Source organism: Mesoplodon bidens, assembly GCF_964165515.1.
Source record: "Mesoplodon bidens genome assembly, chromosome: 15".
Lineage (NCBI taxonomy): Eukaryota > Metazoa > Chordata > Mammalia > Artiodactyla > Ziphiidae > Mesoplodon > Mesoplodon bidens.
Window position 1 is genome coordinate 63,393,406 of NC_138171.1, and position 13,532 is coordinate 63,406,937.

At 56.3% G+C, this 13,532-nt stretch overlaps 1 protein-coding gene across 4 annotated transcripts in view; it reads left to right on the forward strand.

Moving 5' to 3' along the window:
- The window catches only part of TFAP4 (transcription factor AP-4), a 34,148-nt gene extending 23,114 nt beyond the window's left edge, over window positions 1–11,034 (forward strand). For 3 of the 4 annotated variants that reach the window (XM_081255947.1, XM_081255945.1, XM_081255946.1), the window contains exons 2-7: window positions 6,690–6,855; window positions 6,966–7,064; window positions 7,467–7,637; window positions 8,241–8,381; window positions 9,016–9,171; window positions 9,984–11,034. In XM_081255947.1, coding sequence (XP_081112073.1) covers window positions 6,781–6,855; window positions 6,966–7,064; window positions 7,467–7,637; window positions 8,241–8,381; window positions 9,016–9,171; window positions 9,984–10,178 — 837 coding nt within the window. In that variant the 5' untranslated portion in view covers window positions 6,690–6,780 and the 3' untranslated portion in view covers window positions 10,179–11,034. Of the gene's footprint in view, window positions 1–5,929; window positions 6,176–6,689; window positions 6,856–6,965; window positions 7,065–7,466; window positions 7,638–8,240; window positions 8,382–9,015; window positions 9,172–9,983 lie in introns of those variants that run through there. The other variant, XM_081255944.1, reaches the window with a different exon arrangement.
- Window positions 11,035–13,532: the final 2,498 nt, after the last annotated feature.

Below are 13,532 nucleotides of genomic sequence, written 5' to 3' on the forward strand. Positions count from 1 at the left end.
GGCCGGGTTCGGGGCTTTTGCGGGAGGGGGCATCAGAGGTCGCCCCTAGCCTCACCAGGCCGCTGCCCGCCGCACGTGGGTCTCCGCTGCAAACTTTCCGGTCTCGTGCCCCTCCCCCCAGCCGTAAACCGAAAGCGTCCGGTTGCCCAGCAGGCTGGGTGGGTGGGTGGATGGGTGGTCCGAGATCCCTAGCCTTCCCCAGGAGGCACTTTCTTAGTTTGGCCCGGGTTGCTCCAGATCTACCCTTTACCGAAGAGTTATGGGTTAGCGGAATCGCCCTGGACAGTTGTTAAAATGCACACGCCCGCAATTCCGATCGCTAGGAGAAGGGCCTGGGCATCTGCATGTTGAACACGACCTGCGGGACGGCGATACTGCGTGGGTTGTTCTCTACGGGTCCAAGTATGGGACCTGTGGCCCCTTTCCTGCCTTGCTACTTTAGGAGCGAAATGGCTCCCCAGGGCTGGGGCCACGTGCTCTGCCGTCCTGGGCAGGCAAGGCGGGGATTGAGGGAGGAGGAGCCGCAGGCGGTGTGGCCCAGGCTGGTCGACACCAGGGGCTGCAGAAACCAGGTTGGGGGAAGGTTGCTGCACACGTATACACCCCCTACACCCCCCCACCCCCCGCACACACCAGGGCTCCCACCTTAACTACTCTTAAGTTCAAGGTGGTGGGCAGTCAGCAGCACCACCCTGAGTGTTGGCCCTTCCCTAAGGACCACCTGGAGGGCTTAGCTGTAATAAGTGGAAAGAAAAAAAAAAATTCTGGAGCACATAATGCATTGTAAGGATTCGTTTTGCGAGATTTTTCTCACTGAATTGTCACAATCTTCCTCTGAGTAAAGTGGCTTTATGATTTCTGTGTGGGCGGAGGATAGGTTTGGGAAGGAACAGGTAGGGCAAGTGGTGGGGCTGGGACTTGAACTCTGATCTCAGAGCCCTGCTCTTACCCTGAGCTGCTGATTGCTCAGAGGGGCCTGGGCAGTGAGGATGTGGGTTGAGCTGCCCCAGATGCTGGAGTGGACATTCTGGGCCTGATCCCAGGCAGGCTTGGTACCATAGGACCCTCTGGTTGCCAGGCCTGGGCCTTGGCCGCGTCCTCTCTGGGCCCCCTAGGACTCCAGCTTGACCTGTTCCTCTTCCAAGCCCCCCTTCAGAGGAGTCCAGAAGTCCCTTAGGGACCAAGTGCCCCAGGGTTGGGCACGGGGACTACTCAGCTTGTCCAGCTGTGAGACAGTTGTCAGCCCATGCACTGGGTGTGGATTTGGGGCCTCTGGGTTTTTTCATTTTCAGGAGGAGCTGCCTGGTGAGGTAGGATTGAGTGTGGGTTGGGCGGGGCCTTCTGGCCGGATATACTCGCTTCTCAGGCTGGTGGACTTTGCTTCATCCCTCAGTGACTAGCAGGGCTCCCTGCTTCTCTCCTCAGTCTCCCAGAGGGGACGGTACTGTACAGCGGGGGGGCCATACCCGACAGCGGCAGCACATAAGCTGTGTGGTTTTGGACATGTTGCCTAACTGCTCTCAGCCTCCGTAAAATGGAGCACCTGTGAAGGTTGGCCATGTGTGTGGAAAGTGCCTGGTAGCTATTAAGTGGCGCTCAGATTCTTAGAAGCAGGAGCATGGTGGTCTTAAAGAGTTTACCTACTGCCTGCCATAGCGGGGAAAGGGACCAGCTCCCCTCAGAAGGAGTTAGAGAACAATTAGGGACTTTGGAGTGTGTTGGGTCCCTGATCTGGTATTTACGAGGCACCTACTTTGTGCTGGGATTGAGGACACCACAATGAACGAGAACTTGCTCCTGTTCTAAGAGCTGGAAGTCTCATGGTGCTACAGGACAAGTCAGTTTCCGTAGAGCCATGGGTTCTCCTGGGATCCTGGGTACAAACTCTGAAAGAACAAGGCATCCTGTTATCCTCAATCTGTCTCCCTTATTTTTTTTCCTCCATCTTTTTGTTTGTTTGTTTGTTTGTTTGTTTGTTTTTGCGGTACGTGGGCCTCTCACTGTTGTGGCCTTTCCCATTGCGGAGCACAGGCTCTGGACGTGCAGGCTCAGCGGCCATGGCTCACGGGCCCAGCCGCTCCGCAGCACGTGGGATCCTCCTGGACCGGGGCACGAACCCGTGTCCCCTGCATCGGCAGGCGGACTCTCAACCACTGCGCCACCAGGGAAGCCCCCTCCCATCTTTTTTAAACTTCACCACGACCCTATGAAGTGAGGCAGTATTCCCCTGTTTTATAGATGGGGAAACTGAGGCTTTGAGAGACTAAGTGGCTAAGCTTGGGGTTCCATAGCTAGTAAGTGGCAGGGCTGGAATTTCCACTTGAACCCAGTGCAGGGCTCCCTCTGAGGGGCTGGAGAAGCTGTGGGGAGGGGGTGTTTCTGATGGGAACAACCTGGACGTGGTTTGTTCTGGGACTAAGGGCAGGGCGTATGGATAGAAGCAGCGGGGATGGGCGAGGGCCCCAGGCTGCTTCAGTACCTGCTGCAGAGAGAAGGATAGGGGCCTTGGGCATCCTTGATGAGAGGGTCGTTTTCCTCCTGTCCTCCTTTTGGGGTATGGGAGAAACCCTGCGTGGGCTTTCCCACCTCTGACCGTGTAGACATTGAGTGGTGGGTGTGTGAGTGACTTTGGGCAGTGTGAAATGAGAGTTCTCAGTGGCTAATTTGAGACTGGAGCCGGGCAGGGGTGTGTGGGGATTAGGGGATACCAGTTTGCCCTTGGGCTAGGCAGGAGGAACAGGTACAGTTCCGGATCTAGAATTGAAGAGCTGGCTTCCTGCCCTTGAGCCTCTGGTTGGGATGTGGGCATTATTCCGGGGGGGGGGCGGCTGTCTTGGGGGCACGCTGGTAGAGGGGGGTGGCAGCTCCGGTCGTGGCACTGGAGGCTGGTATGCAAACAGTTCCTTGGCCATTGGCTGCCCAGCCCCAGGAGACTGGCTGGCTGAGGCTCTCAGGGAGGGAGACAAGTAAGAGAGAACATCTGTGGACCAGGCCTCACTGCTCACCTGAGTGGGTCTGAAGTTGATGTGAAGGAGATGGAGGACCTTACAATTACTGTAAATCATGTTTACTTCTGCAAAACTCAGAAAGAAATGTAAGAAACTTTCAGGCGTTTGCAGAAATATCCACTTTATCTAGTAGAGTAGCAGCTGGAAATGCTAATTAGCCATCCTGTATAGGAACCCCTGGATAGCCATGATTCCACTCATCAGAACCCCTGGTTAGTCTGCATTCTATTAAAGAAACTTCCAGGGCTATTTAGGTGAGTTGGTCTTGGTGGCGGCCTAAGTCCCTATGAGGAACTGTGGCTTTGGGGTGAAGTCTGTTTTCTGGGACTTAAGTCTGTACTAGGTTAACCAGCAGCTGGTTCCTGAACCAGGAGGCTGGGCTGATGGACTTGGTGGTAAAAGGGACAGGATAGAACATTCGGAAGAGCCAGGATGAGCAGGCCCTTTCTCCCTGCCTGGACGCCAGGCCCCTTCCTTCTGGGAACTTCTGGGCTGGGGCCTTCAGGCCTGGGGTCCTGTGGTCTCCTTTGGTGTCTCCCCAGCTCGTGGGCATCCTGGGGAGAAGGGAGGGGCTGAACGTTGGCTTCCCTGGGCTGAGGTTTCATGGGCAGATGAGCTGGCTGGTGGGGCTGCGGCAGTGGTGGGGGGCAGTGGGTGTTGAGTTCTGGCTTCAGCCTGGGGAGTTTGGTGGGACTTGGGGGCTGGGAAGTGCAGGAGGTGCGTTGCAGCTGTACCCTGCTATGCCCGCTGTCATGGTGTGATCTTGGCCAAGTCACTTCACTTCTGGGCCTTGTCCCGTCCCACCATTTGTCAGGAGGGCCAGGGCGCTGCCTCTTGAGGCCCCACACAGGGCTCTGGTAAGCAGGGCTATGTGTGAGCCCTCAGTAGAGGGTCCCACCCCTGGGTGGGGGAGGAGAGCATTCATTTTGTCTCCTGCAGGTGCCTGTGGTGCCCTGGTGTGGCTGCCTGACCTTGGACATGTCACTTCCCCTCCCAGAACCCTAGATTCCTCATTGCAACGCAGCCACCCAACTGGGTGTCCATGGTAGTCAGACAGGGAAAAATATATAAAAAGTTCTGCGAGTGATAGTAAGAGTTAACCTGATGGCAGTGCACACCCATGCTCAATCCTTTCTACAGGGGAGACTGTCACCTGTCTGTCGGGGTGTCCAGCTCTGAGGGATGGTGCAGAGCCCACTCTGCCCTGTGGGTAAGAGCAAGGCTCTGGGATCAGGGTTCAAGTCCCAGCCCCAGCGCTTACTGTAGCTGTTCCCTTCCCAAGCGTCAGTGTCCTCATGCCATAAGGCCGCTTAACTCAGAGGAAGATTGAGATGGTTCAATGAGAAAATTCCAGCAAAGTGAGTCCTTAGCACATTACATTAAGAACTCAAGACTTTTTTATATTTTATTTTATTTTATTTTTTTGGCCATGTCCCTCAGCTTGTAGGATCTTAGTTCCCCAACCAGGGATTGAACCCCAGCCCACGAAGTGAAAGTGCCAAGTCCTAACCACGAGACTGCCAGGTTAAAATAGTAACTCTGTTGCTAGGGTCTCCAGGTGGGCCTTCTGAAAGGGCCAGCACTCAGGGCGACCCAGGGCTGGACATGGGTCTCCTTTTTGACCCCTTACCACTCTGGTCAGCTCTGACCTGTGGGCATCACCAGGGAGTACCCAGGGGTGGGGTGAGTCGGGGCGGGGGGCGGTCTCTCCCTGTATCTCTCCGGGGCAGGGATTGGGAAGCTCCCAGACAGATCTCAGTCACTCAGTGGCTTGGCTTCCTAGGGATATTTCTCCCCGTGTCTTTACGTTTTTTTTTTTTTTTTTTGGCTGCCCTGTGTGGCATGTGGGATCCTAGTTCCCCGACCAGGGATCAAACCCGTGCCCCATGCAGTGGAAGTGCAGAGTCTCAACCACTGGACCACGAGGGAAGTCCCCACTCCCCATGTCTTTAATCCACCTGCCGCAGAGGGTCTGGAGGGCACTGCCAGACCCAGGAGCCTGGACTCAGTTCTGATCCACCCCCCAAGCCCCCCACCCCCACCCCACCCTGCCTGCAAAGGGGTAGGCAAGCCACTGCGTATCAGGTCTCTGACCTGCATCCTCCCCTTTTCACCATCACCCCCACTGTAGGGGCAGGGAAACTGATAGAAGGGAGGTGCCCCTGGCCCAGAAGTGGGGGAGGCAGATGCCCGGCTGTCTGACCCTAAAATTGTGTCCCTCCCACTCTGAGCCCTAAGTCTCATTTGTAAATGGGGGTCGTGGGCCCCCTTTCCAGTGCTGTGAGGGAACTGTATCTTGGGGAGGGTCCCAGGGAGACGCTGGGGGTGCTGGTGGAGGACAGGGCTTCAGACCCCCAGCAGCGGCTGATGTGGAGCCTGCTCCCAGCCCACCCCCAGCTGACGACCCTCTCTGTGGGGAGAGGAGGCAGAGACCCAGGAGAGGGCAAGAGCGAGTTTAGGGTCCCTCAGGGAGCTGCGGGGGGACAGGTGGGGCAGGCCGGGGGGCCAGCAAGGCCTCGGTTGTATCTAGCTGTTGCAGATGTGCTCCTCTCCTAGGTTTCCAAGCAAACTCCTTTTTGCCTAGGGATGGGCATGGGAGCCTGGGCACCTACCTCTTTGAGCCCAGGCTCCCCCACCAATGGAACAAGGCTGCCCAGAATCCTTTCCCCATTCTCCTAGACCCAGAGGTGTGAGCTCTCTTGGCCCAGGCCTGGACCAGGTCACCCCAGGAGGGCCCCTCAGGAAGAAGCCAGGGCTGTGGCTTTGGGTGGGTCCGGTGGCCTCTTCTGGGAGCCCAGCATCTGGAAGCCATCAGTCCAGGGGCGGGGGAGTTTCAGGAGAGGGCCTGGAAGGGGAGCATGCCTCCTCCAGGCCACACACAGGCCCACCTCTCGGGAGCAGTGGCGTTGGGCCCACAGGCCCCGCTGCAGTCTCTGCCTCTTGCCAATGCCTCTCGGCCGGCAGCCTTGCCCCCTACCGCTTGCCGCCTTCTCTCTCACCCCACTGGCTGCCGCTCCTGCAAGATGCAATCACATAATATGCAATAACATCGCCTACTGCGTGCTGGGAGCCTCGATTCTCTGGCACAGGGTGGGCTTGCCTTTTGGGATGGGTGGGCTTCAGGGAGAACTGTCCCCAGGGGAGGTTGGCCGGGTCCTCTTCCTGGAGTGAGTGGTACCTGTCTTGTCTTAGCTCAGGGTCTGGGGCCGGGCTGGGGGCTTATGTAGTAGCTTGTGGCTGTGGGGATGGGAAGGGAGGAGGGACATCTCCCTCAGTCCTCAAGCCTGCGACCTTGGAGGGGGTCCAGGTGCATAGCAAGGAGCTCAGAGGTGTCCCAAGAGCAGGTGTCTCTGATTATAACCTGAGGCCACCTGCATCAGAATCACAGGGATTCTTAGCCATGTGGGTTTCTGGGCCCCACTCAAACCTGCTGGCCAGACACTGGGATCGGGACCTGGGGTCTGCATGCTTATTTTGACACCCAGGCATCCCAGAGCACGCTACTCCATCAGCCCCCTGATCTACTGGGGGTGTAAGCATCAGACAGAGCTGGTATCTTCTGTAGTGGGAGGGATGCCTGTTACACTTAGGCCCCTCTGGAGATGAATTGTAAAGACAGGGGCCACTGGGGGCAGGGCATGGAGGGCGCCCAGCCTGAGCCTGTCCCTGTCCTCCCCACAGCCTTGCCAACATTCCATTGACCCCTGAGACTCAGCGGGACCAGGAGCGGCGGATTCGGCGGGAGATTGCTAACAGCAACGAGCGGAGGCGCATGCAGAGCATCAACGCGGGCTTCCAGTCCCTCAAGACCCTCATCCCCCACACAGATGGAGAGAAGCTCAGCAAGGTGGGCAAGCGCCAGGAGGACTTCCTGGAGGAGGTGGCGGGCTGGAGCAGGGAGATTTGGAAAACACTGTCAGCCAGGGTCCCTGATTTGTCTGTCCCTCCTGCTCTCAGGCAGCCATTCTCCAGCAAACGGCCGAATACATCTTCTCCCTGGAGCAGGAGAAGACCAGGCTCCTGCAGCAGAACACACAGCTCAAGCGCTTTATCCAGGTAGCGCCCTGCCCTCCTCCTGGCTCCCTCTCACTGACATGGGCGTGTCCGGGCCCAACCACTGGCTTGGGACTGTGACGTGGCTGTGGGTCCCTTCTTCCCCACTGACCTGCCTACTTCTGGCACTTGCCTTCCTGCCCAGGCCCTGATTTATCCAGGGTCAAGTGCAGTGGAGTGGGCTCTGGAAGGAACTGGGTGACTTTTGGGAAGCAAGTCCATTCTGCCTCCTTTCCCAGCCTTGGCTGTCTGGTGGATTTGCACACTGGGGCTCCCCAGTGCCGGTGCACCTGGGTTTGACAGCTTTGGGGGGCTGCGATGGAGCTCCCCACCCCCACTCCTGGTGGCGGTGGTGGTGGTGTATGCAGTGTCACAGCACACTCACCGACCCCTTGGGGTCCTCAGGAGCTGAGTGGCTCATCCCCCAAGCGGCGGCGGGCAGAGGACAAGGACGAGGGCATCGGCTCGCCAGACATCTGGGAGGACGAGAAGGCGGAGGACCTGCGGCGGGAGATGATTGAGCTGCGGCAGCAGCTGGACAAGGAGCGCTCGGTGCGCATGATGCTGGAGGAGCAGGTGAGGCAGGTGGGCGGGCAGGTGGGGGATGCTGTCCAGCTCTCTTCCTTTCCTCCTGTTATTTACGGGAGCTCCTGCTTTGTGCCAGGCCTAGGAAAGGGGTGTCCAGTGGGGAGCAAACCACACAGGTCCCAGTCCTTGGGGGTCACCGTCTGCCTGGGGAGAGATGAGTCAAAGGCTCTCACATCGTAATCATGCAGCTGTGATAAAGGCCACACCGGATGGGTGGGCATCAGGAGCGGGACCTGGGCTGGTTCCAGATGGGACGCCCCATAGCTTCTCTGTGGAAGTGACCTGAGCCAAGGGTGGGAGGGCAAGTCTCACCACTGACCAGGCAGAGGGGGGAGAAGGGTGCTCCAGGCAGAGAGAACAGTATGGGCAAAGGCCTGGGGCTGGAGGCAGGAAGGGAGGGAGCATGGCATGAGGGGGGCTGCATGGGAGGGGAGCAGAGTCAGGGCGGGCCTGGCTGGCTACGGTCAGGACTTTGGTCTCCACCCCGAGGGTGGCAGGGAGGCCGACCTCAGCAGTCTGTGGGCCCTGAGCTGGGGGAGGCGCCAGGGTGTGGCCCGGGTCCTACCCCTGAGCCTGCCGTTCCACCCCCAGGTGCGCTCGCTGGAGGCCCACATGTACCCGGAAAAGCTCAAGGTGATCGCACAGCAGGTGCAGCTGCAACAGCAGCAGGAACAGGTGCGGCTGCTGCACCAGGAGAAGCTGGAGCGGGAACAGCAGCACCTGCGGACACAGGTGAGCGGGAGATGCCTGGAGGGGCAGTTTGGGCCTGGGCCGGGGCTCTCAGACTCAATGTTGGTGCCTCTGGGTGTCTAGCAGGGTGGACCCCGGGCCTAAATCGGTAATGCAGATGTTCCTGGCTTCCAGGTGTCTTGCATACATTATTCCATTGAATCCTTCTTGTAGCCCTTTGAGGCCTGAGCTGTTATTACTCCTGTTTACTGATAAGGAACTGGAGGCACAGAAAAGTTCAGTAACACACCCAATATCCTCAGCAGTTTGGCGCAAGGATTTGAACCCTGGCCATCTAAATTCAGTCTGAACTCCCAACCACCACTGTATTTGTTAGATGTGAAGTGCTGGCTTGGCTCTGGAGAGGGAAGGGCCATGCAGTCTTAGACAGCCTAAAGCCCCTCTCCAGGCCACCTTTTCTTCATTCTTAAAATAAGAGGGGTGGGAGGGGTCACAAACAGGACAGCCCCCAGCAAGTGAAGGAGGCCGATGGGCTGTGGTGATCGGTGGAGGTTCTCCAGGCAGCGGGCAGAGGGAGATGGTTTTGGAGGGCCGTCCCACACCCTCTGTGGCGGACAGAAGGGAAGGGGCAGCTCCCAGAACCTTCGTAGAAAGACTGAGGGCCTCTGTCTTGCAGCTCCTGCCCACTCCAGCCCCTACCCACCACCCCACGGTGATCGTGCCGGCGCCAGCGCCCCCTCCCTCCCACCACATCAATGTCGTCACCATGGGCCCCTCCTCGGTCATCAACTCTGTTTCAACATCCCGGCAAAATCTGGACACCATTGTGCAGGTACCTGGCTTGGGGAGGGCGCAACGCATGGGGGGTCGTCCTCTGAGAATGGTCCCTTTGTGGGGAGACAAGAAAGTGGGCGACTGGAGGGGATTGAGACAGAGCTTGAGCTTTGTGGGGAGGAAGTCTGGAAGCCAGATGGGTCTCCATCTCTGCATCTGGGGTGAGGGGCGGGGGGGGGACTGGATGGCCCGGAAGACCCCATTCCTTCTCTCCACGTGGCATTTGCTGAGGGGGGTCCTTTGTTCCCGGAGCCCCTGCTTTCAGAGTTCCTGCATCCAGCTCTTGGATTGGTCCAGGACCTGGGATGGGGGTGGAGGTGGCAGTGACCGGTTGGGTGACAGTGAAGCCTGGCTTCACTGTCAGCTCTGAAGGTCAAACCTGAAGTCACTATTGTGCCCAGCCTGGGGCAGAGACCTCTCGGGAGGCCCAACAACATTGCAAAGAAAGAAACAATTAACCCAAAACGCCCAAACAGAAAAAAGGCCATCAACCCCCAGAACTTGAGTTGCACATAAACCCGACAAATCGAATAATAAAATTTATAACAGAGACCTTCCATAAGCCAACAGGCAGGCTTTGAAATATATAAATGAGCGTAAGAAGCTTGTGACTTCACGCAGCTGGGCACTGTCTCCCCTCCAAGTCTTTTTCAGCTCAGCAGAGGGCTTCTGAAGTTTGTTCCTCCTGACTCTGGCAGGCTGCCCCTGCTTTGCCAGGCTTACTTTTGGACCTTTCTGGGGGGGGTGGTGGTGGGGGAGATGGTGGCTGTCCACGTGGCCCCACCATCCTCATGGCAGCCTCTCCCCCAGGCGATCCAGCACATCGAGGGCACCCAGGAAAGGCAGGAGCAGGAGGAGGAGCAGCGTCGAGCCGTCATCGTGAAGCCGGTCCGCAGCTGCCCCGAGGCCCACGCCTCCGACACCGCCTCCGATTCGGAGGCCTCGGACAGCGACGCCATGGACCAGAGCCGGGAGGAGCCAGTGGGGAACGGGGGGCTTCCCTGACCACCCCCCAGCCCTCCTCTCCCTTCTGGGGGCTGGAGGGGGCGGGGCAGCAACTGGGAGAGATGAGGGTGAACGAGTGAGGAATTTTTACAAAATTACGGCATCATTTGGGTCTCTTTTATGACCTATTTTTCAATACTGTAAATCGACCTTTGAGTGAAGCCACCCAACCCGAGGTCCGGGGCTGGAGCGGCAGGAGCGCGTGGCAGCACCGGGACACCTGGGGCTGGGCCTCGGCCCCGGAGGCTGGGGAAGCGGACACGGAGGTGCCTGGCCTCTCTCCGCCAAAAAGCATTTTTTCATTGAAACATGTTTTTAAGAACAGGGAAAATCAAACAAAACCCCAAGGTATTTCTGCCCTCCCCAGAGCCAGCCCTATGACCGTCAGTTTTTAATTACCCCTTTCCTCCTCTTTTTGGTGTTCTTTCTCCTTTAAGCACTTACATGGGTTGGGGGTCTGGCTGGGTCGGGGCTCTCGGGGTCCGGGAGTCTCCATTGCTTCTCGGTTGGGGTTTGCTGCTGCCCTTCTTCCCTCCCCTCCCTGTCTCAGCACTAGGAATCGCCACTCTCCACCACTGTCCGGCCCCCACCTCTCCCTCCAGGTTTCCCATCTTCCACCCCAAAAAAGTCTTCGTCTTTCTCTTTTTGTTTTGTTTGTTGTTGGTTCTTTTTTGGTTTTAGTTTAGTTTTTTTTTTTTTTGGTTTGTTTGTTTTTTTTGTTTTTTTTTTTTACAATTTTGAGGTCTTTGTGTTCAAGGAGAAGCTATTATATTTTGTTAAGAAAGTGGGGGGGAAAAACCAAGAGGCCACTGTGCCTTTATAAAGAAACAAAATAAAGTTTGTACTTTGTTTTTTAGCTTCTGTGTCTCCTGGATGTGTGCTGTCATGAGGAGCTGGCAAAGGCTTCCTGGGGTAGTGTAGGGGGTGTTCTCTGGGCCCACTGGAGGGGATTGGATGTGGGTGAGCGTGATGACTCCCCCAACTTATGTGTGGTGTTATGATGAGAAATTGGCATCCTTAGACTCCCTGGGTTTACTCTGGGGATTCTGCAAAGATGGGAGATGGTGTTGGGGCCGAGGTGAGTGGCTCCCAACTCCTCCTTGGTGGGAGGCAAGGAGAGAAGGAACAACGAAGCCATAGGTTCCTGTCTCCTAGAGAAAGGACACAAGATGCTCAGTGGTCCTGATTGATCCCTAGGCTTTGCAACTTCCTCGGCTTGTGTAACCTCTTGGAACTTCAGTATCCTCATCTACAGAAGAGAAGTGAGCACTCCCTTATGGTGTGGTGTTTAAGAGCTCAGGTCCTGGGGTTGGTCTGCTGGTGATCAGATCCACCTTGGGCAAACCACTTGATCTTTGAGACTCAGTTTTCTCTTCTGAAAGTTGAGAATCATAATGGCACAAGGACATTACATCTTAACTGGTAAGGGGGTGGTCCTTTAAATTCCTTAATCCTCCATGACCAGAGATTGCTATATAATGTGTCCCTCTTGACCTGCTTTTCCTCAGGTACATGACAGGTACGTGGGGACTGAGGCCAGAGAGGAAGAATAGCTGATTCACATCTCACCCCACAATGAATGCCTCCAGACAGGAATTTGTTGAATAGAAAGGCAGGCAGGAGCCTGCATTTTTTTTCTTTTTTAGAACTTTTAATACTTTTTTTTAGTGAAATTCACATAACTTAAAATTAAGCATTTAGAAAGGACCAGTTCAGTGGCATTTACTACATTACTATGCTGTGCAACCATCACCTCTATCTAGTTCCAAAACATTTCTCACTCCAAAATGAACCCCTTACCCATTAATCAGTCTCTCCCCATTCCTCCCTTCTCTGAGCCCCTGATAACCACCAATGTGCTTTTTGTTTTTTAGTGTTTAAAGAAATTAAAGTGTAATTTAACTTCGGTAAAAATTTAGTTTTTGCTTGTGGGAGTTTTGACAAATGTGTAACCATCACCATAATCAAGATATAGTTTCTTCATCCTTGTGTTCCCCTATGTCCCTTTGTGGTCCACCCAGCCCCTGGCAACCACCGACCAATCTATTCCTATGGTTCCTATAATTTTGCCTTTTTCAAAATGTCATATACTATAAATATATTCATTTACAGTATATGACATTACATATTTAGCTTGAGTCTGGCTTCTTTCACTTAGCACTATTACTGTAGTTTTCTCTTTTGGGATATATTTAGATATATTTACATAAATTAAATGCGTGTTTGAGGGAGCCGTCTTCACTCGGATATGGGCGGGGACGACCCTTCCCAAGGCCAGCAGAGCGACCCCTTTTGGCCAGGTGCAAGGCGCGTCCGACGGGTTCCAGGCAGCTCCTGAGAGGGTCAATAGAGGGCGCTATGGAACCAGGACTTCTGGCCCAGCAAGGCGGAGGCTCCGCCTCCTTCCGGTGTCTGTGGAACTACGCAGTTCCTATAGGCCAGAGGCGCGGCTCAGGGGCGGGGCCAGGGGAATACCCCAAGCCCAGACCTGTCGTGGCGCGCCCAGCGGCCGTAGGCGGTCTTACCAGCAGGCGGCGGGAATCAGGGGCGCGGCCTCCGTCCCGCCTCTTCCCGGACTCGCTCCGCCCCGCCCCTCGGTGCGCATGCTACTTGGTGCCTCAGGCCATCTCGCGCGCTCCCGACTGCAAGCTCCTCTGGCCCAAGCTCGGCCCCGCCCCGCGCGCTCTCACGCACGCTCCGCACGCAAACGCCGCGAGCCCGCGGTTCCTGCGTGTCCTCCGCGTGGAGGCGCTCGCCGGCTTTCCCTTGCATCCGCGGGCTCGAAGGACGCGGCCACGGGTGGTGGTGCCTGCGCTGCCCGGCGGAAGTCCGGTACGCTGCACACGTGACTTACGACGGTCTAGAGGCCATGGTCAGAAAGGAGCAAGAGACATTAATTTTAATAGCACGTTTCCTTTTAACCCACAGTGTCTGAAACGTTGCCATTTCCTCACAGGTGATGAATGCAAGAAACTACCCACGAAGTATCTCATTCTTTTCTTCCTGCCGAGTCTGGGAGCCCTGTGTGTATCTTGCCCTGGCTACACCTCCGTGGGTACGGCCGCGGGTCGGGGGGCGTCGGGGGCACGTGGGAGCCAGGCCAGGGGGTCGGAAAGGGCACGGTATCCTGCGGGCAGTGCGGACACTGGCCTGGGAGGAGGAAGAAGTGGAGGGACCAGATCGTAGAGGACTTCCAAGCCACACTAAGAAGCTTGAATTTTATTTTTTGTGATGGGAAGGGGTCTAGGAGAGACACGATCAATGCAAAGTTCAACAAAACCTGTTTTAAAAACCTTTTTATTGAAGTACCGTATAAAGTACACTCAGAAGAGGGCTCATAACTGAAGTGTTTAG